The 22,373-nt window shown below is 46.5% G+C and overlaps 1 protein-coding gene across 3 annotated transcripts in view; it reads left to right on the top strand.

The window, feature by feature from the left end:
* LOC102219180 (spectrin beta chain, non-erythrocytic 1-like) overlaps window positions 1–22,373 on the top strand; it is an 80,983-nt gene that overhangs the window by 25,173 nt on the left and 33,437 nt on the right. Inside the window, exons 1-7 of one of the 3 annotated variants that reach the window (XM_023327498.1) lie at window positions 4,180–4,974; window positions 17,566–17,717; window positions 19,585–19,758; window positions 20,995–21,086; window positions 21,422–21,502; window positions 21,926–22,041; window positions 22,189–22,301. In XM_023327498.1, the coding sequence (XP_023183266.1) occupies window positions 4,785–4,974; window positions 17,566–17,717; window positions 19,585–19,758; window positions 20,995–21,086; window positions 21,422–21,502; window positions 21,926–22,041; window positions 22,189–22,301 (918 nt within the window). In that variant the 5' untranslated portion in view covers window positions 4,180–4,784. Of the gene's footprint in view, window positions 1–4,179; window positions 4,975–17,565; window positions 17,718–19,584; window positions 19,759–20,994; window positions 21,087–21,421; window positions 21,503–21,925; window positions 22,042–22,188; window positions 22,302–22,373 lie in introns of those variants that run through there. The other 2 variants (XM_023327496.1, XM_023327497.1) reach the window with 2 other exon arrangements.

Raw genomic sequence — 22,373 nt, 5'->3', positions numbered from 1 at the left:
AGAAATCCTTTAGTCTCCATGGCAACCACTCTGCTGAGCACAACGGCTCAGGTGAGCATCGTCCCCACTCTCTGTCTCCTTCTTAAAGAGACAGAGACCCAATTTTGGATCGCTCCTCGTTTCGTTAATCTCTGTATCGGCTCATCGTTCACCAGTCCAGACTGGGATTCATCAACAGGACTCTGTGAATCCCAGTAGAGCCACACTGTTCACAACAGAGATCAGTAGATGTTACAGAGCAACTGCTGCAACTACAGAGTCCAACAAAACCAGAAACATGAAGGTCTGCGTGTTTATGAATCTAACAGAAATCCTGATGTTGACAGATTGTCGCAGTAAACATTTTATTTCCCTCTCAGAGTTTCTTCAGCTGTTGAGAAGTTTCTCTTTAGATGTTTCTGACCTAAACATCTAAACATCAGGAGAGGAAAACGTTTAATCATCACGTAGAAAATGTCTGACTGTCCCTTTAACTGACAGTTTGGACCAATCAGAACATCTCTGGACCCGATGCAGCCATTCAGACCTTTTATTAGCCTGAAAGCTGATGGTGCGTGTGTGTGTGTGTGTGTGTGTGTGTGTGTGTGTGTGTGTGTGTGTGTGTGTGTGTGTGTGTGTGTGTGTGTGTGTGTGGTCCATATGATAGCCTGAGCAACACTACACCACTGGTTACCATGGAGACGCAGCCTGATCGACTTCCACTCAGAGTGGGAGGAGAAGCAGCTTCAGCTCTGAGTTCAGACCGTCAGGGTGAGATGCATGCTGGGAAATAATCCAGCATACATCGGGTCTAGTTCTCATCCAGACCCGATGGCTGGATTATTCAGGGATCAGAATCTGTCTGGTTTATTGAAGAGACACTCAGTGGATCCATAACTAGAACCAGAACCGGTCCGGTTCCCCACAGAGAGGACTGTATGTCACTTCCTGTTTGGAATACCACAGGTTGGAATGCTGGGAATGTTTTTCTTCCTGGTTGGTGAAGTGAAAGCTGCAGGTCAACATTCTTTACTGCTCAGTTTTCCAGTTTTCCTGGACTTTTATCTCCAGTTATCCCAGTTTTTTTCCAGTTTTCCTGGACTTTTATCTCCAGTTCTCCCAGTTTTTCTTCCTCCCAGTCAGGAACGCTCTTATCAGCCCAGATGGACGTTACAACATGAGATTAGATAAACTCTGCTTTCCCTTTTCTACACTTCAGTATCCGGTTCAACCTTAAGTCCTTCCCGATAAGGGGAAGATAAAGCAGCAGAACCCTAACCCGGTTCTGACCCGGTTCTGCTGTCTTTGGGTAAATAAAGTCTGATAATAAGAACAGCAGCAGCTGAATTAAAGTGGGACATGTTTCCAGTGGTGTGGGAGGGGGACCCTGTGGACCGGTTGGACCCGGTGGACCCGGTGGACCCTGGTCTCCCCTCCTGGTTCTGGGGGTCGTGACCTCCCTGGAATGCCCTGAACGCTGCGCAGGCCGAGGTGGCGTCTCTGTGTGAAATTCAGCGAGCGGCTGGCGGATGTTTGACCAGTGAGGGCGTCGCCGGGTTCAGCAGAACCGGCCTCAGGGTGCAGCGGTTCTGGACGGCCCGACCCGACCCAACCCGGGCGCTCTAAAGAGGGGCGCTTGGTTCGATGGCGGCGGCGCCCTGAGGGGCCGAGCCACGAGGAGAGCAGATGACTGCAGCAGAACAGAGCGCGCTCAGAATGTCTGCTCCATCTGCCGTCTGTTTGCTGCTGCCTGACCTCTGACCTCCCCATCAGGGGCGGGGGGGTCAGACTGCTCCTAGATGGAAACATCTGGATGGTTTCTTCTTCTTCTCTGCAGACTCAGAGCTGCAGTCAAAGATCTTCACTTCATTCCTGACCTGTAGGCGGATTGATAGTCAGACAGGAAGTTCCTTCCTGATGAACAGGAAGTTCCTGCTGACGGACAGGAAGTTGGATGGACCACATGAACTTTAATTTATTCCAGATTAGAAGTTTAGAGCCAATAAATGAATGAAATTATTTGGTGTGGGTTGGCCTGGTGTTGGTCCATCCGTCAGTCTGCGTTAGGAGGGTCGTTGTGATGTTAAAACAACAATAAAAGAGATAAAAACTATTTATTACTTGTTCTTTATGGATGTGACTGCATGACACAGCAATCAGAGCTCCACAAACACAAATGCTGATCTTCAGAAACATTTCCACTTCTTCAGAACTTGATTCATATAAAGAAGTGTCACTAAATACCCCTGAGCTTTAATCATACTGTAAATTTACCTGAACCTAAACTGAACCAACAGCAGAGGAAGATGGTGAAACTAACAAGCCCAACAGTTTTATTGTGTCAATAATAAATGAAAATGGAACCATGAAAAGAACTCTGATGATAATGATAAGCTATCATATAAATGCCCACATCACCATCCTGCCACCACCGTGCTGGTGTGTGGCCAGAGGTCTGCTCCATCCTGAAGCTGCTCTGCTAGCATGATGGCCCAGCCTGGCCCATTGTGGTTTCACACACAACCAGACCACCGAGCCCGGCTCCAGAGAAGCCGCGCCCACTGCTGTGACATCACAGGGTTCAGTCCAGCCGCCATCTTGTTCCTAGAGAGAGAACCCTTCCTCCTTCAGCTCATTTAATTTCCCTTTAGGATCAGTAAAGTAACTCTTCCTGGCAGCCATGTTGGCTCAGTATTGTGACCTTTGACCTGCTAGCTGAGGCCTGTATCCAGAACCAGAACCTTTGGGTTTTGTTGGGTTGAATTTGCAGGGACTCTGATTTGTTTTCATCTGATGATGACCTTTGACCCTTCCCTGGCGTTGTGCTAACAGCGTTCCTGTTCTCCAGGTGAGCTCAGCCCGTCCTCAGGTGGATGATCCACAGGAGGTCAAAGGTCATTCTGTTGAATCCAGAGGTGTGGCTTGGAGTCATGGTGACCTCTGACCCCTCTGTTTGTTTGGGTCAACATGAAGTTTTGTTCCAGCTATTGTCTGAACGGCGTGACCTTTGACCTCCGCCTGTTTGTCTGCTCAGTAACAGGAAGCGGCGCTCCAAGAGCTCCAGACCGGCTTCCTGTTCCCTCTTCATCCGTGTGTGTGTGTGTGTGTGTTGGACAGAGAACCAGAGGAAACAGGAAGTGATGTCAGACCCAGACAGGAAGCTCATCTCCACAGCAGCTGCTAATATTAGCGTCGTGGTGTTCTCAGGATGTTGATCAGAACCGACCTGGTTTCCCTGCTGATGGTCCGGTCCAGCAGCTCTTCTGCTCTCTGTTGGTTCTGGACCAACATTTAGGATCCGGACCGGTCCGTTTCTGATTCGATCAGTAGACTACCAGAACTAAGCCTCACCTGGAGGAAACTCTGGCTCCGTTTGGGTTTCTGTCACTGCAACACATCAAACCAGAAAGGAGAACCGGAACCAGGTCCTACCGGGTCGGTCCAGAACGTTCTGCCTGTCAGATCAGCTTCTGCTGAACATCTGGGTCCAGCTTGTTAGCTGTTAGCTTCGTGAAGCTAACATGAAGCTAACAGCTCACAAGTGGATGTTTGATGTGGAACTGGAAGAATCTATACCAGAACCTGGAGGTTCTGGAGGTTCTGCTACTGGTTTCTAAATGTCTGCATCGTCTAGACTCTAGACGATGTGGAAACAGATCAGTTCTGGTGAAATTCCTCCAGATCCAGATCCGTGCTGACAGAACCAACAGTGAGTTTGATGTGATTTACTGAAAAGCTGATCATGATCTGCTTTGGTCGTATTTTCTTCATTTCCATTTTATTTGTTGTTTTTGGTTGTGTTTTAGTTTTGATACTTGTGTGTGTTGTACCTCAAAATGGACTCAAAATAAAAGGTTCTAGTTATTGCAGTGATTTCTGGGACAGTTTATCGTCCAGTAAAATGAGTTATGGTGACAGGAAGTTGAGTCTTTTATTCTTCTTCAAGTTTCCAATTTGTTGTAATTTTCCTTTAAATAAACTTTCCCCTGAAATGGAAAGTAAACGTTGAGATTTCTGATTCACTCTGATAAACATCTGAGATTCAGATCAGATCCAGTCTCCTTGGCCCCGCCCCTTATGCTAATGAGGGTATGACATCATGCAGCAGCTGAGGGTTGTGATTGGCCGGCTGAGCGTGTGGCCCCTCCCCCTCTGGCTGGGTCTGAAGGTGTTTTCAGCAGCGTCTGCTCAGACCCACGCTAACGCTCTGCTGCAGCGCTGCTCTTCCTCCTCTTCCTCACGCTCTTCGTCCTCCTCTTCCTCAGCCGGAGCGCCGCGGGGCTGCCGGTCCGAGTTCGGGGGAAGGTTTGGTTCTGACGGCTGGAGGGATGGAGGCAGAGCCAGGCGTGCTGTTGCCGTGGCAGCCGTGCTGAGTTAGCGCTTCCTGCCTCGCCCCCAAGGGGGTAGAGAGAGAGGGAGGGAGAGAGAGAGTCCCTCGCTCGCCCTCTGTGCAGCTCAGTCCCTCTGAGGAGGAGAGCGGTTCTCATCTGGACCGGTTCTGACCCGGAGGAAACCCGAACTGGACCTTCACCTGGGCCAGATCAGAACTTTGTCCCTGGAGTGACTGCTGGCCGCCTCTGACCCGGTTCTGACCCGTTTCTCCTGAACCGGACCAAAACTTTTTCCTTGGAGTGACTGCTACCTCTGGACCGGTTCTGATCCAGTGGAAACCTGAACCAGACCAGAACTTTTTCTCTGGAGTTGCTGCTGCATTCCTCTGACCCGATTCTCCTGAATCGGACCAGAACTTTCTCTTGTAGCGGCTGCTGCCTGGTTCTGGGCCTGGTCCGGTCCGGTCCGGTGTGATGGAGCTGCAGAGCGCCCCGCTGTCCCCCCTCTCTCCCCTGGCCCCTCCCCTGGACTACGCCGGGCTCCGGACCCCATCCCCGGTACCGGGCGGGTCGGGCCGGGCCCCCAGCCCCAGCAGGGGGGCCGCCAGCCCGGGGCCCGGCTTCAACTACAACCAGCTGGAGGGACGGTTCAAGCAGCTGCAAGGTAGGAGGTTCTGGAGGTTCATCAGGCTGTAACTCTGGGTTCTGTGTGTGTGTGTGTATGAGAGTCAGCAGCTGTAGCGTTATCAGCGTGAACCACCGCGCCCTTCCTCCTCCTCCTCTTCGTCACACTGTGGCTCTAATAAAACCAGGAGCTGCCTTGCTGAAGGGCAGCTGGGGCTCTTCGTCTTCCTCCTCCGGTTTGGTGAACCTCAGAGAGGAAACATGTCGGGTTCTGCAGCAAAACCAGAACTTTTCTCTGTTGTCGCGTTTGGTCCGGACCGTTTCTGGTGCGTCTGGGAATCAATCCGGTTTCTGATCTGGTTTCCGATCCGGTTCAGGATCTGCAGGTTGGAAATCAGGTTTAAACTGATATCAGAGAATCCTGGAGGTTATTAGAGATAAATATTATGACCATCTCTCTGGGTGACCTTTAACCTCCGGGTCCTGTTGGAGTCTTCCTCCTGATGAAGGCCGACAGGCCTGATGCTCCACTGACATGTGAACCAGGACTCAATCGATTAATCACCATTAATCAATTATTGGAATAATTAGCAGCCGATTTAATCAGTTAATTAGAGAAAAGAGACAAAAGAACCTTAAACCTGCTGACCAGATGGATGGTTGGATGATGGACGGATATTGGTTGGATGATGTTGGATGTTGGTTGGATGATGTTGGATGTTGGTTGGATGATGATGGATGTTGGTTCGATGTTGGTTGGATGATGATGGATGTTGGTTGGATGATGTTGGATGTTGGTTGGATGATGTTGGATGTTGGTTCGATGTTGGTTGGATGATGATGGATGTTGGTTGGATGATGATGGATGTTGGTTCGATGTTGGTTGGATGATGATGGATGTTGGTTGGATGATGATGGATGTTGGTTGGATGATGATGGATGTTGGTTGGATGATGTTGGATGTTGGTTCGATGTTGGTTGGATGATGATGGATGTTGGTTGGATGATGTTGGATGTTGTTGGATGATGATGGATGTTGGTTGGATGATGTTGGATGTTGGTTGGATGATGTTGGATGTTGGTTGGATGATGTTGGATGTTGGTTGGATGTTGGTTGGATGAGGATGGATGTTGGTTGGATGATGTTGGATGTTGGTTGGATGATGTTGGATGTTGTTGGATGATGATGGATGTTGGTTCGATGTTGGTTGGATGATGATGGATGTTGGTTGGATGATGATGGATGATGTTGGATGATGTTGGATGATGATGGATGTTGGTTCGATGTTGGTTGGATGATGATGGATGTTGGTTGGATGATGATGGATGATGTTGGATGATGTTGGATGTCCTCTATGTTCACATACTAAATGTTTTTGCAGAGATGCGGCTCACTAGTTTGATGTAGTTTCTTGGTAAAGTAGCAGCTGAACCGGGTCGGGTCGACAGGTTGTGTTCTGGTTCTGGTTGAATCAGTTTGTGAATAATATTTCAGTGGTTTTGGCACCAATCCTGACTGGACCTTCAGAACCAGAACATTTAGGAGGAGAAACACAGTTTGGATGTTTGGAGCTGAAAGCCCTGAACAGAGTCATGGTTCTGGAAGGAGAACAGAACCGTTCTCCCTCCGTCGGGTCCAGTCTGAACTTATTCCTGGGTTTAGTGGGTCCTGGTTCTGGTCCAAGTGGAACCGTTTCTGCTGTTGGTGAATTCAGCAGAACTTTGGTTCCTTCAGTGAATAAAGTCGCTGTAGCTTCATGGAGCCAGAGACAGACAAACCTCTGACCCGGTTCATCACCAGTTCTGGTTCTGTCAGAACCTCATCACATCTGCAAAACCAGCAACACATAAATAAGTTATGGGAGGTTCTGCTGGCTGAGCCCAGCACTGACCCGGCTGTTTGCTGTGGAGCTAAAACCGTCTGGAAGGTTTTACTAGAACTGAGACACTTTGAGCTGTGAACTTCCCATCAGGCCACATTTAGACGGAGGAATCAGGGGTTCTGATCGATCTGACCTTCAGAACCAACCAGAGGCTCAAAATGGACCTTCTGGACCAGAGCCAGACGGAGCTGGAAGCTTTTATCAGAAAATATCTATTTTTACAAAACATGAGATCAGAGATATTTCAATAATTAATCAGCCAAAATATTTGTTAAAAAGTTGGTAATAAAGTTACAGTGCTGGAAACGGGTCAGAACCAGAATGGAGACGACGATGATGATGATGATGCATTGATTCAGATTAGCTGCGTGTTTCTATGTTTACAGTTTTGATTCTGTAAAACTGTAAATGGTACATTTAGAGCATTTCTTTTTTGAAACTAACAGGCCTGGAAACATTTTATTTTCTAGTATAAAACCTGTGGTGCGTTCAGGAACAGGAGGAAAACTGAGTTTTTCTGATAAACTGAGCCAGTTCCAGCAGGTTTTAGCTGAAATTCAGGAAGTTTTGGATGTGTGGGACGTCCTGCTCGTCGTCTGGCTGTAAACGGATAAAAGCTGAAGGATTCCTGACCCGATTCCTGACCCGATTCCTGAACCGGTTCCTGAACCGATTCCTGAACCGATTCCTGACCCGATTCCTGAACTGATTCCTGACCCGATTCCTGAACCGATTCCTGAACCGATTTCTGAAGCTGCTGCAGTCCAGCTGCATCTCCCCAGCTGCAGCTCATAAACTCTCCCCTGCCCATGAGCCCAGAGGTTGCCGGCTGAATTCCCAGCAGGCTGATGGCGCAGCAGCAGGCGCTGCTTATTGCTCTGTAAGAACTTCCTCTAATGAAGAGCATCGATCGGCCGTCAGACATAAAGTGGTGAGAGAGGCAGGGCTGTGATTGGCTGAGCTGCTGACCCGACCCGGGGGAGACGGTTCTGGTTCTGCTCAGCCGGTCAGAACCGACCAGGACAGCAGAATTTCCTCTGATTCAACAGAAACCAGTAGAGAAGTGAGCAGGTTAATGAGTCAGTCACACTCCATAGGGACTACGTTACCCAGAAACCCCCACTGCAGGTTCCACATGGATTTATTCCTAAAGATGTTTAAAAGCAGAAGTTTGACACGGCGCTGCTCAACAACAGAGCAGAGAATAAAAGGCATAAAATATTAAACCTGCTCCTGCACACAATAAACATGAATTATTGATGATCACATGAATAAGGACGATTATAAACATTTAAAATAAAAGGGTGGCTTTTATTTTGAAGTTCTAGTTTGTTTTTGTTTGATTCAAACTGAAGGGTTAAAACATCATCTTCCTCACTCTGCTCTCCCTCTTCCTCCTGCTGCTCTGTCCTGATCCAGCCAATCAGCAGCCTCCTGTGTGTTTCCTCAGCCCCCCTCCCACCCACCCCCAACCCATGGGGGGGGGGGGGGGGGGGGGGTACCAGATCAGCCCCTCCCTCCTGGTCTTTGTTCCTCTGAGAGCTTCAGCGTCTCGTCGTCTTCGTCAATGTTTCATGAGGCTCCGCAGACCGTCTGCCCCCCCCCCCACACACACACGTGCTGTCCCGCCGTCCCCGTCCCCCCCCCCCGCCGTCCCCTCCGGTCCCCGTCCCTCCACCCGTCCTCTTAGTGGGATTAAAAGCTGCCGCGTCCCGATCGGGTTCACACAAAGCCCGGCCGGGTTTCTGGAGTCGGATTCTCTGCTGAAATATTAACGGCAGCACAGAGAACAGAACCGGACCTGAATGGACCCGAAGCTCACTGTAACCACCCAGTGGTATCACTGCTGCTCTGCTGTCTGGGTTCTGGTTCCGATGGGACGGGAAGCAGCTTCCTGTCTGAACCTCAGTGGGTCGTTGAGGCAGTCGCTCCATCCAGAACCGTCCAGAACCTCTGGGAATCTGTCCCATCTGATCCCAGGAGTGATTCCTGAGGATGATGAGGTGATGAAGGTGGTACCGGAGCGGTACCGGTTCCAAAGCTGCAGAATCGGCTTAATGTTGGCTGAGAAGATGTTTAAGTTTGAGTAGGAAATGCGGTGTGTGTGTGTGTGTGTGTGGGGGGGGTGGGGGGGTGGATGTGTGTGTGTGTGGGGGGGGGGTGGGGGGGTGGATGTGTGTGTGTGTGTGTGGGGGGTGTGAGTGTGTGTGTGTGTGTGGGGGGGGTGGGGGGGTGGATGTGTGTGTGTGTGGGGGGGGGGGGGGGGGGGGTGTGAGTGTGTGTGTGTGGGGGGGGGTGTGTGTGAGTGATTTGCTGCATGAAAAGCCTCTTTGATGGCACTGAGCTCAGATGAGTCCAGTTCCATGATGAACTGAGAGCTGAAGATAATCTGCTGCTGGTTCCAGAACCGGTTCTGACCCAGTTGGATTCGTTTTCCTCATGACTGCAGCAGTTCCTCCTCTTCCTCAGCTGATGCAGATGGTTGGGTTTGGTCTGGGTTTGGTTGGGTTCTGGTTCAGGCTTGGAACTTTGCATTGGTTCACCTGAAAACCTCCTGAAGCAGGAAATAAAGATCAGAGTGAGACCTCCTCTGAACAAATATGCCACAGCACATTTCTACTGGGTTTACTGGGAAAAACCTCTGGTTCCTGTTACTGGAAACAAGTTTAAGTTCTCTGATGTCAGCCTGGTTTTGTTAATCTGGTTCTGTTCTGACTGCAGTGACCCGGTCCATCACCTCCTGGCCCTCCCTGTGTAAACAGGGTGTGTGTTGTTCCAGTGGAGGTGTGTCGGTCCGATGTGTGGTTCTGAAGGAATGTGCTCTGTTATCTGTAATGACCCGCTCCAGAACCAGAACTAGAGCAGTCCAACAGACCCGGTTTTGCTGCTTGGAGGAGGAAAGTGAGGGGGTGTCGTTTAATTTCTCCAGAACTCTGTTATCCTGAACTCTCCATAAAACTGGACCTCAAGACTTTGGACCGCTCTGGCCCGGTTCTTATCCGGGTCCAAAGTCCGCCTGTGTGGCTCTGCTTTATTGGACCAGGTGAGATCATCTTCGTGGGAGCGAAGCTAACTGCGTGGGATGGGCTCAGGTCCTATCAGAACTGGGCCGACCCGTCCAGTCTGATGATGTTCTGGTTGTTCTGGATGAACTTTGACCCCTGTGCCTTTAAAGGGCCAGTGCTGTATAAAACCTTTGGGATCTTTCCATCGTTTTTCTCAAACAGTCCCAGAGTGTTGCTTTGAGTCGTCCATGAATGTTTGGGAAGGTTTTTAGTCTCCATGGCAACCATTCCGCTGTAAAAAACGCCTGGATGGACCTAGCTCCGCCTTCGAGGTGCAGCTCCTTCAGACAAGCCAGCAGCAATTAGCAAACATCTGCTGGAACTGCTGAGCTAATTAAAGGAGCTGCTGCTGGTGGAAACATTAAAGGGTTAATAGAGGAGCCATGATAAGATGTTCTTAAAGAGACAGAGGCCCAATTTCTAGGTGCTAAATTACAAAGTTATAATTAAAAAGTTATAATTGATATTTATGGCATTTTTATAATAACTGAAGTCAAGAGATTCACTTGATTCATTTATAAAACTGCTCTATGTGCCTGGAAAACACGACACTGGCCCTTTAAACCCAGCCAGAACCGGTTCCAACAGCTAAGAGAACCACAGCTGCTGAGTCGAGGTCCAGTCTCCTCTCCTGACCCAGTTCTGATTTCTAAGCCCGCTCCATGGCCCGGTTACTGGCAGCTGGTTCTGGTCCATGTGGGCCCAGCATGTGAACAGACCAGAGGCTCGGCCCATTCACCCAGACTCTACTGCTGCTACAGGCCCTCTGATTGGCTGGCAGGCTCAGTGTGGAGGGCTGTGATTGGCTGGTTGTCTCTGACTCCTGGACGTGTAGAATCAGAACTCTGGTTCTGACTGAGGTTCTGATGGACCTCTCCTCCCTGATCATCCAGGTTCTGTTTCCCAGTGCAGACTTCCCGTTGCCTCAGTGGGACAACAGGAATGCTGAATGTTTTGATTGGGTCACATGACCGTCAGGCTAACGTCATGTGATCGGCTCAGACACAGGCCGCTCTGTCTCTCTGCCTCAGTGGAACCAGATGTTCCTCCTCCTCCTCCTCCTCCTCCTCCTCCTCCTCCTCCTCCTCCTCCTCCTCCTCCTCCTCCTCCTCCTCCTCACCTTCATCATGCTGCAACCGTTTCTGGTTCCCATCCAGAAAAATCTGAACCTTTACACGACGGCGTTGCGATAAATCTGCTAAACATGGAGCATCATGACCAGACAGTAACGACATTATACTGAGTTTAACAGCATCTCAGCTGGAACTACTTCATTCATTCATTCATTCATTCATTCATTCATTCATTCATTCATTCATTCATTCATTCATGGTCTTTACCTGTTTATCTTTATGGGATATGGGTCAATAAAGGTACACAGTTGAAAATTAACAAGAATAATTTGGGTTATTTAGCTTGTAATAACAAAAAATGTGTTAGCTAAATATATAAAATATGTTGCTAGCAAGCTAAGCATTTAGCTCCAAGCTAAGCATTTAACCCCAAGCTAAGCATTTAGCTCCAAGCTAAACATTTAGCTTGCTAACAACATATTCAGCTAGCTAACCATCTTTAAATACAAACGGCATATTTAGTTTGTAAACTAAATATTTAGGATCAAACTACCTATCAAGCTAAATATTTAGTTCTAAACTAATAATTATAACTGAACATTCATTTATACTGCAGATGTGAATTAGCATTCGCTGTAATCTGGTAGTGAATAAATTGTGACATTTATGTTTGATTTGTCCCTTTTTAAATAAAATTCATTATCAACATGGTGAAAATATGACATTAAAAAAACTAATTAAATTTTTTTCTCTTATGGCAGCCTGAATAACCCAATAATGTCATATTTACAAACAATTTCTCACAATTATTTTTCTTCTTTTTCTAGTTTCTCTAGTCGCTTGTTGTGTTAAACATTTTAATGAATCGTTAAAGTCAGTCAGGCAGCAGCAGTGAAGTCTGCAGGTTTATAGACATTCATCAGTTGAGAAGGAGCAGGAAAGGCCTGCTGAGCATTTATCTGATATTCATATTAAAGAAGACCAGAACAGAGTCCGGGTCCAGTTCAGGTTTTATCCCGTCTAGTCCAGTTGTATACCAGTTCCAGTCCAGTTTGTTTCTCCCAGTCGGATCAGTTCCAGCTCGTTTTCTTGCCTCCACATGTCGACTCAAACTGCAGCTTCACTGTTACTGATGCAGAAAAAGTAGAACCACAACCTTTATTCCAGGAAATCCCCCAAAACACACACACACACACACACACACACACACACACACACACACACACACACACACACACACACACACACACACACACACACACCCCTACTCACACACACACACCCAGTTGTAGAGTCATCTTTCATGCTGGGTCTCGGTGAACGCTGAGCCTCCTGCTGCTGCCAGGCGAGTTTTTCTGCCCTGAACTTCGTCTGTCAGGCTGAATCTGCATCAGCTCGTTGATAGATGGAGCGATCTGATTCGCTGACCTCTACCTGAGGTTCTGTTCAGAACCCTGATGGATGGGTTCTGGTTCTGTTGGTTTCCAGAAATTGTTACTGGAGACTGGTTCTGTATTGTTTAATTTCCAGTGGTCCTCCTGTCCATCCTGTTCTGCTGCTTCCTGTCGGGCGGCTGTGGTCAGCTGAGGTTCGGCCTCGGTTCTGACCCGGTCGGGCCCGGCTCCGGTCGTGTCAGAGGGTAACTGTGTAATCTGTGGTATGAATTCCTCATGTCTCCATCCTGATTCCTGGGATTGTTGCCGACTGATTTATGGGAGAAACTTTCACTCCGTGACCGGAGCGCCGGCGTTCCTCACATGATCCGGCTCCGTTGTCCTCGCTGGGCCCCGCCCACTCTGCTGCCCGGCTCAGGTTAAGGTCAGCTCTGTGTGTGTGTGTGTGTGTGTGTGTGTGTTGCTGATCGATCCCTCCATTGGACTCAGCAGAACTCCAGAACAGGAAGCTGGACCTGCTGGGTTCGGGTTCTGCTGCAGTCGAACCCTGAATCATCCTGATACGACTGACAGTTTTATCACCCTGTGTGGAAATATTCTGATAACGATTAAATTAAGATATACAAGTTTTTATTACTGTGACTGCATGCAGCAATCACAGCACCATAAACACTGACCTTAAAGCCATTCCTCATATGAAACAGATTTCTTTATTTACTGGAAACGTGTCAGACTGAAGGCCTGAAGAAAATAAAACTTTCTGTTTTACAGCTGTTTGATTTTACTTTATCAAACAGGGCTGGGCAATAAATCAATAACTATATATATCACACACGACACCTGATCAGTATCAATAGATAATATGTTCAATAACTCACTGAACTCTGGCCCAGAACTGCACAGCATTCTGGGAGATATAGGCAGAGGAAAGGCTTTATCCGCTCAACCTCTCACTGCTAGCTTAGCCAGCTGTGTAGCATCAGCTCACTCACTCTTTGGTTGCCTAGCAACGTGTTGAGTTCTTTGTGGTTGCCTAGCAACGTGTTGAGTAACTTGTGCAACAGCATTTTAAGGTTTTGCTGCGTAAAAATAAAAATTAGCTTGGAGAGAAATCTGTGGATAAAAGGTCAAAGGTCGCCTTTACAATTTATGGGTTTTATCAGAGCTGGCCCTTTAAGGACGTTTGTGATCCTGATATGACCCAAAATGAAAATGACTTCTGTCTTTTATTGAACATTATAAATTCAAATTTACTGAGCCAATGATGAACCAAAATTCTTATTGTGATGAGAATATTGTAACGATACGATACGATACGATACGATAACTCTAACCTCATCTCCTCAGGAAAACGTCTCCAAACATGGCGGATCTGAGCAGCTTTCTGTATTTCTGAGTGAATGTAAACATGGTTTCCTGCTGGGACAGGCATCTGTTTCTTTCTCAGCACAGAAAGGGGAAACACACACACACACTCACACGCACACACACACACACACACACACACACACACACACACACACACACACACACACACACACACACAGTGGGAACAGAATCATCTGTGCAGAAACGGAGCTGGAGCATGAAGATACAGATAAGCATAACATCTAATAAATGTGTTTTCCTCTCTGTTGCCGAGGAGGAATCCACTCCACTGATGGGTCCCACTGATGGACCCCACTGTTCCCTGGAAGGTCAACCCAGTTGGCTGCTCGGTTTGGGTTCATGGTTCTGGTGCTGACCCAGGGTTCTGACCATTCTGGGTTTTAGTTTGCTAGTTTTTATTAGTTACTATTAGTGAAATATTAACTATTGGTTCCAGTTTTAGTTTTTCATACTAAATTAACCAAAGTATTGTGATTATTAATACATAGATTAGGTAATAAAGAAAATACAATTTTCATAAGATGTATCCAGTTATTATTGAATAACCACCTGACTCCAGCTGTCGGCCATTTTGTGGGCTAGCGTAGCGTAGCCGCCAGGAGCAGCTGATGTAAACTGCTGGTGTGGAGAAAAACATTAGTTTCACATCAGTTCAAAAGGCAAATAAATTGATTTAAAAAGAAAGGATATTATATCTATAAATTAATTTACATAATACAGTTCTGTTTTTCCCCCATTAATTATGGTTTTTATTTATTCCACTTAACTAAAATGTTTTCATGATTTCATGAGTTTTATTTAACTATAACTGTATCACTTTAAATCAGGCTCCCTTATAGACGGCCAATAAATAGTTTATAGAAATATTTTCATCTATAAACAGTTTGTTAATAACTAATAACTGTTTCCACAGGGAGTTTATGGCTATTTGTGTCATCAGTAAATATTATTGGCTGACTGATTCAGTCAGAACTGACTGTTTCTGCTGACTGCAGAAGTTTAATAATAATTTCTGTATCATGAAGTTGTTAAAAACCATTAGCAGAAAGTATCTGAATCTGTTGAAGGTTAAAAGTGTTGGAAGTGAACTGATTGACCGCCTGGTTCTGAAGCAGCGGGTCGATCTGGACCACCAGCTGAAGTTTTTTCTCCAGTTATTTTCTCTGATCTCTGGTTTTCTAACGGCTGCAGCTTCCAGACCGTTTCTCTCATAATGTGTCAAAATTTTTCGCTGGTAAACATGGAGCTGATGTCTCACTAAATGATCTTTTAGGTTTTCTTTCAGTCTTTTCTTCCTCTCAGATGATGGTTGTCTAATAACTCTGACCAATCCTCAACTATATTTTAGTTATTTCTGCATCTCTTTAGCAGTTGGTATTTATTGTGTATTTTATAATTTACCATGAAAAATTCTCATTAGAATTTGATTTATTGTTGTCGCAGTGAATGTCCGTTAATGTGAGCATCAGGATGAGTACTTTTATTTTGCCGGCGTGGAACTTGAAATATGGTTAAATGAATAATCTGTGTGCAGTTCACTGATAATAATCAGGATTATTTCAGATAGGAATGGTTTTCAAGACCAACATTGATGTTTTCTGAATCATTTTTGATCCGTATCACAACAGAAGATAAACTTCCAGGTCGCTGTGGATGTCTCTGTGCTGGAGGCGAACTTTGTTTCCTGAACTCATGATGTTTTTTCCTCGTCGTTTTGAAGAAACGAGAATTGTTTATCAGCCGGTTTGTGCTGCACAGGAAGCTCATGTCTTTGGATTCAGGAGGAAACTGTCTGTTTCTGCCAGGCTGAGTGTTTTCCTGCATATTTAAGCAGCCAGAAGCTACATGCTACATGCTAAGCGGTTTGCTTTGGGCCTGAACTCTATTTTCCTTTGATTAGACCCTTTTCTCTCTGAGCCAGAACCGGTTCTGTTTCTGTGGGTCGAGCTGCTAAAGCCTCCATGGTTCTGCTTCCTGTTCATATCTAGCCAATCACAGACCCCGCGGCGTCTGGTCCATTTCCTCCCAGCAGCTCCGGGTCGGTACCAGAACCTCCACAGTTTATTGGCTCGACACTGCAGCCATTGTTGCGTTGCACAGTAACTCACTGCGGCCGTGAATGAGTGTTTGTGGAGGAATCAGATGTTCTTATCAGCTGTGAGCACGTCTCGCTCCAGCCTCTCCTGCAGGTCAAACGCAGGGCATTCTGGGAGAAAACCGCCTGGGACACCAGAGTTGGTTAACAGTCAGTACACGAGTAATAACATGATAAATTGAACACAGTTACCCAGAAATTGAATTATTCTGATGTCATGTGGGAATAATTTCCATAACTCTGCATTGATTCACTGAGTTAAATTCAGATTTCACAGATAAAAACGTTTCACACTCCAGGATGATCTATTTATACTCCCAACTGGTCTGAACAGAAAGACCCACAAACATACCGCTAGCTTAGCTAATATTAGCTTAGCCTCTCTTTGTGTCTCTTAGCTTGGTTTAGCTTAGCTTTACTGAACTTATCGTAGCTCATTTATCCAAACAGGCTACATTGGCTCAGTTTTGTAAATTAACTTTGTTTTGTGTTAGCATAGTTTTTTTATGTTAGCTTAGCTTAAATTAGCTAAGTCTATCTGATATTAAGTCGTAATAATTTAGTTTAGACTGAATGAGGTTTTCTTAGTTTCCCTATCTGAGGGAAATTATTTTATAATAATTTATCTTATGTTACTAATATCAGCTCAGATTGTTTTTAGCATATGAGTGTAGAATATATTGACTGTTTCTGAGGATGAATGAATTTTCCACAGTCGTTATGTTTAGTTGCTAAGCTAACTAGCTTCCATGTACTAAATGCGTCTTTATGAACGTGGTTCCTGTGTAAACATCAGACTCTTATCAGAACATCAGTGTGTAAAGTTTCTTATCACATTTGTTCTTGTGAATATTGTTTATCTGGAGTTGAATTGCTCATCTATCTCAGTACTTTGCTCTCTCTAAAAGTGAAACCAGGTTTCAGCAGATATGAGGTCAAAGTTCAGCTTGCAGCCTGATGGATGACAAATCTCCTACTTTCCATCTCCAGTCTCTGGTGGCGTTTTGTCTGGTTCCTCGTCTCCTGAAGGAGATTTTCAGGCCGGCGTGTCGGAGTCTAACCCGACAAGCCGGCGGAGCAGCTGCTGGTGTTTCAGGAAGCAGTGAGGTGCAGCCGGGTGGAGGCTGCTACACCCTGCTACACCCTGCTCCCACACATCTTCACTTCAGGAACATCAAGGTTTTAGTTTCCTTGAGAGGTTGAGAGAGGAGATGCTGCTCCATCTGAGCCCTGAAATAAATAAATGTGAGAGAGAATCCCAGAAAAGCCAGAAGGAAGTCTGAGCTGGGATCCAGCATCCTCTCGCATAAACAGCCGCCTGCTGCCGGATGAGATTAGATCCGACGTGTGTGTGTGTGTGTGTGTGTGTGGGTGTGTGTGTGTGTGTGTGTGAGAGAGATGGGGACGATAAGCAGCAGCTTTTGAGGAGTAAACGCAGCAGCAGGTGTAAACTATCAGGCTGCTCTTCTTCTGAGGATGTTTCCAGTTTAGATTTATTCTCAGGAAGCCAAACATACAGGAACAATGTGGGGATGCAGTGAGTCCGCACACATAAACAACATCCGCTCTGACGCTCCCATCTGAACCATCTGGTTCTGATCCATTAAGTTCTGACCCGTTTGGTTCTGACCCATTAGGATGTGACCCGTTTGGTTCTAACCCGTTAGGTTCTAACCTCTGATTCTGACCCGTTTGGTTCTGACCCGTTTGGTTCTGACCTCTGTCTGTCCAGATGAGCGTGAAGCAGTGCAGAAGAAGACCTTCACTAAGTGGGTGAACTCCCACCTGTCCAGGGTGTCGTGTCGGATCACGGACCTGTACATGGACCTGAGGGACGGCCGGATGCTCATCAAGCTGCTGGAGGTTCTGTCTGGAGAGAGGCTGGTGGGTTTGGACCATTAACACAAACCATCACAGTTACTGGTTCCGTTCATCCGGACCAACAAATACACAGAACTCAATAAATTGATAATATATATAATGACAGACACATGATCAATATCAGTAGGTGATAAATCTGATAGGATATTCAATAACTCACTGAACTGATCCAGAACCGCACAGCATTCTGGGAGATGTAGGCAGAGGAAAGGCTATCGCTAAGCTAGGATGGCGGCATTTATAAACTCAGTTGTTGGTTACCTAGCAACAGCCTGTAAAGTAACACACTCCTTACTAACGAACAGAACGAATCAGAGCGACTGGATTAACAGCGACAGACTGGTGACCTGTCCAGGTGACCCCGCCTCTCGCCCAGAGTGAGTGAGTGAGTGAGGGATGGATCAGATTATATATCTTAAAGAGAAACTAGACTATCCAGTTTACAGTTTTTAATCATCAGGGTGTTGAACACAGACTGGATCCAGATCCTGATCTGGATCAGAACCCTAACCCTGATCTGGATCAGGATCTGGATCAGGATCTGTTGGATCCCAGTTGTTCCACTGATTCTGTCGCTGTTTGTTTGAGGTTTGAATTCCTGTCTGGTGAGTAGTGATGCTGTGGGCTCACCCTCCCATCTGTTCCTGAAATGAAGGAGGGAGTCGCCATAGCAACCAGTGACTCAGCACTTTTCATATCAGTGTGTGGCTTCAGGGCCTCCGTGGAAACGCATTCTATCACATTTCTGCTCTGAGAAATGGATTGTTGTTCTGTTACCATGGAAACAGGAATACAAGCCTACTTCAGGCCTGCTGTTTTCCCATCACACACACACACACACACACACACACACACACACACACACACACACACACACACACACACACACACACACACACACACAGAGGAACCAGCAGGGCTCCGGTCCCTCAGCCTGCAGAGCCTCATGGATCCCAGTGGAGGCGAAACGGACGGCGAATAAAGGGAAGCTGTGTGAAGCGGCTGCAGCAGCATGGAGGCTGTCAGCGCCGTGAAAGAGCCGCAGGAAACGCCGCTGGAGGAAGAGGAGGATGAGGAGGAAGAGTCTGACAGCCAGCCTGCTGGGGAATCTGGACTTCCACCAGTTCACATACTGGGAGGCTCCTCTGCTCGCATGATGAAGGCGAAGAGGAATCTAAATGTCATTAACATGTATGAAGGCGACAGCGCCACCATGTGGTGGAGCAGCAGAAATCCCATCAATGAGAAAAATTAATCATTTAAATAATAAACATTTGAATGTTTCTCTGAGAAATGTGAGGTTGTTCATATTTTAAGATGTTATATTTTTATATTTGTTAAATACCTTAAAGGTTTATTGGTTTATTTATGCAGCGCTTAGCAACAACCAGCTACGCATTAAAAACCATGCAACCCTGAACAAACAGCCAGCTGTTCATTAAACTAATACATGCAAACATTAACTTTTATTTACTGTTTTCAGAGCCTCCTGTTAGCGCATTAGCATTAGCTTCCACTAAATACTACGCTGTTAACGCTTTAGCTATTATAAACTAGCTTTAGTTTATGACAAGTGCTTTAGCATTAGCAGACCTACCTTTTTAGTTAGCGTTGCCTGGTTACCATGGAAACCGAACACAGACCAGTGGAGGCTGCTGCTAGCCTCGATGTAGCAGGTGTTGCTTGGCTAACAGCAGCAGCTCCAGGCTGATTCAGGAACCGTTTCTGTTCTCAGATCAACATGTCAGCAGTGAAGTCGGCCAGCTGTGTCTGCAGCTGCTGCTCCTCTGACGTTTCCACATGAGGAAGCCCAGAAGTTTCAGGGTGTGTAATGTAACCGGTTCTGCTCTGTGGGTTTGTTTGCATCCAGCCCAAACCCACCAAGGGCCGCATGCGGATCCACTGCCTGGAGAACGTGGACAAGGCTCTGCAGTTCCTTAAGGAGCAGCGGGTTCACCTGGAGAACATGGGCTCCCACGACATCGTGGACGGAAACCACCGCCTCACGCTGGGCCTCATCTGGACCATCATCCTGCGCTTCCAGGTGAGCTTAAAACGGGTCAGAACCGCCGCCGCTGCTGCTGGTGTTTATGACGTCATCACAGCTGAAATGGGCGGACAGGATTTATCTTTGATAAGCTGTGAGGATTAAATCCATCCTGCCAGAAGAATCAGGCTGAAACGGAGCCGGCCGGACGAACCGCTCTGCGTTTTAGCTGCTGCGGTCAGAGATATCTGGGTCGGGTTCTGGTGGTCCAGCTGAGGGACGTCCATCTATGAAGGTCAGACAGTTCCTGCTAGAACCTCACAGAGAGTTACCTCAGATTATAACGAGATTATTGTTCATAAATTAGCTAAAAACCAGAAATCTGCCTGTCAGAATGTTTGGTCATTTTATAGATTTAGCAGCTAACTGCTGTTCCCGTTACTGTAGCTAGCAGCTAACTGCTGTTCCCGTTACTGTAGCTACCAGCTAACTGCTGTTCCCGTTACTGTAGCTAGCAGCTAACTGCTGTTCCCGTTACTGTAGCTAGCAGCTAACTGCTGTTCCCGTTACTGTATCTAACAGCTAACTGCTGTTCCCGTTACTGTAGCTACCAGCTAACTGCTGTTCCCGTTACTGTAGCTGCCAGCTAACTGCTGTTCCCGTTACTGTAGCTACCAGCTAACTGCTGTTCCCGTTACTGTAGCTACCAGCTAACTGCTGTTCCCGTTACTGTAGCTACCAGCTAACTGCTGTTCCCGTTACTGTAGCTAACAGGTCAGAGGTCAGCTTCTTTGATTTTTATCTCAGTTTCGGTCATTTTCAGACTCTAAAGGAGAAACCAGTCAGACCTTCAGGAAACCTGATTGATCAGGAAGGTTTTAGATAATCAATGGAACCAATAACAGATCCGTCTCTCTAAATAAACGTCTAAAGCAGCTGCTGGAATGAAATTTCCACTGAACCCAAAGAACAAGTTTAGTCATATTAATGCATAAATTAAATATAATATGGAGGAATGAAACGCGTGTATTGAGCCTGGCTGTGTTGTGTTGGATGCTCCAATGTAACCAGCCGCATCACCAGGCTTTCCTTCAGCAGTGGAGTGTTTTATAGAAAAACTGCAGCTCTGATTTTAGCTCCTTTTCCGTCTTTAGATTTAAGGATTTAAGTGGAAATTAGACATTTGGAACAAGGATTGGAGAAAATGTTGAGGTTTCTGTTCTGCTCGGTCCACTTTGGTTCTGTTTGGTTCTGTTGACCCAATTTTGACCTCTGACCTTGTGTGTGTCTCAGATCCAGGACATCAGTGTGGAGACGGAGGACAACAAGGAGAAGAAGTCGGCTAAAGACGCTCTGCTGCTCTGGTGCCAGATGAAGACTGCAGGGTCGGTACACAACACCTGATGACCTCTGACCCTGAAACCTACTCAGGGCTTACAGGCTGGCATAAAATAGTTTTAACTAAAGAATAAAAAATATTTTCTCTGCTGTGTCTGTTTAGTTCATAGAGAACAGAAACGACTCAGATTCAGGCTGATTGGACATTTTTCTATTGTTGTTCAGAAATGGATGAAAATGAAACATGAATCAGACTTTTTAATCAGACTGTCATTTTAAAGTTTATTATTGTTATTATTATTATTATTGTTGTTTTAATGTTTTAATGTTTCCAGAATCAGTCTCTGCTCATTCATCGCTGATCTTCTGACTTCCTGCTCAGGTATCCAAACGTCAACATCCACAACTTCACCACCAGCTGGAGAGACGGGATGGCCTTCAACGCCCTCATCCACAAACACAGGTACCACAACTTTAGTTTATAATATTTAATGATGTCAGAAACAAACATAAAATGTTGAATTTTGACCATGAACAGATTTTTGCTCTCTAAATGTTTCTCTGCCTCATTTTATCAGTTTGTCACACGATGGATTCGCGTTGATGTTTGTTTGAAGACACAACTTTGTGTTTTAAAAAAATACACACAAAGTGTCTAATTAAGAGGAAACCTGCTGGCCCTAGTCGGGGCCACGACCCCCATGTTGAAGACCGCAGTATTAAACTTCATAACTCTTCTGTTTGTTCGTTGTTAAATATTAACAAGATTACATCCACTACTATTAACCTTTGACCTCCAGTGTTTCCATCAGGCCTGTTAAAGATCACACATTGTTTATTTTGAAGGGCGGTGTTTTATTTTGAAGGGTTTTCTTGTCGTTTTCAGACCTGATCTGATCGACTTTGATAAGCTGAAGAAGTCCAACGCTCACTACAACCTGCAGAACGCCTTCAACCTGGCAGAGCAACACCTGGGGCTCACCAAGCTGCTGGACCCGGAAGGTCAACACACGCACATTAACACCCCCACACACACACACTAACACACACATTAACACCCCCCCACACACACACTAACACACACATTAACACCCCCACACACACACACTAACACACACAGTGAGTTAACGGCGTTGCTCTCCTCTGCAGACATCAGCGTTGAACATCCTGATGAAAAATCCATCATCACCTACGTCGTCACCTATTACCACTACTTCTCCAAGATGAAGGCGCTGAAGGTGGAGGGCAAGAGGATCGGCAAGGTGAGCTTGTTCTGGCCCGTCGCTGGTTCTGGCCCGTCGCTGGTTCTGACCCGTCGCTGGTTCTGAACCGTT

The sequence above is a fragment of the Xiphophorus maculatus genome, chromosome 22 (genome assembly GCF_002775205.1).
Source record: "Xiphophorus maculatus strain JP 163 A chromosome 22, X_maculatus-5.0-male, whole genome shotgun sequence".
NCBI classification, from domain to species: domain Eukaryota; kingdom Metazoa; phylum Chordata; class Actinopteri; order Cyprinodontiformes; family Poeciliidae; genus Xiphophorus; species Xiphophorus maculatus.
This window is presented reverse-complemented; position numbering and strand designations above follow the sequence as displayed.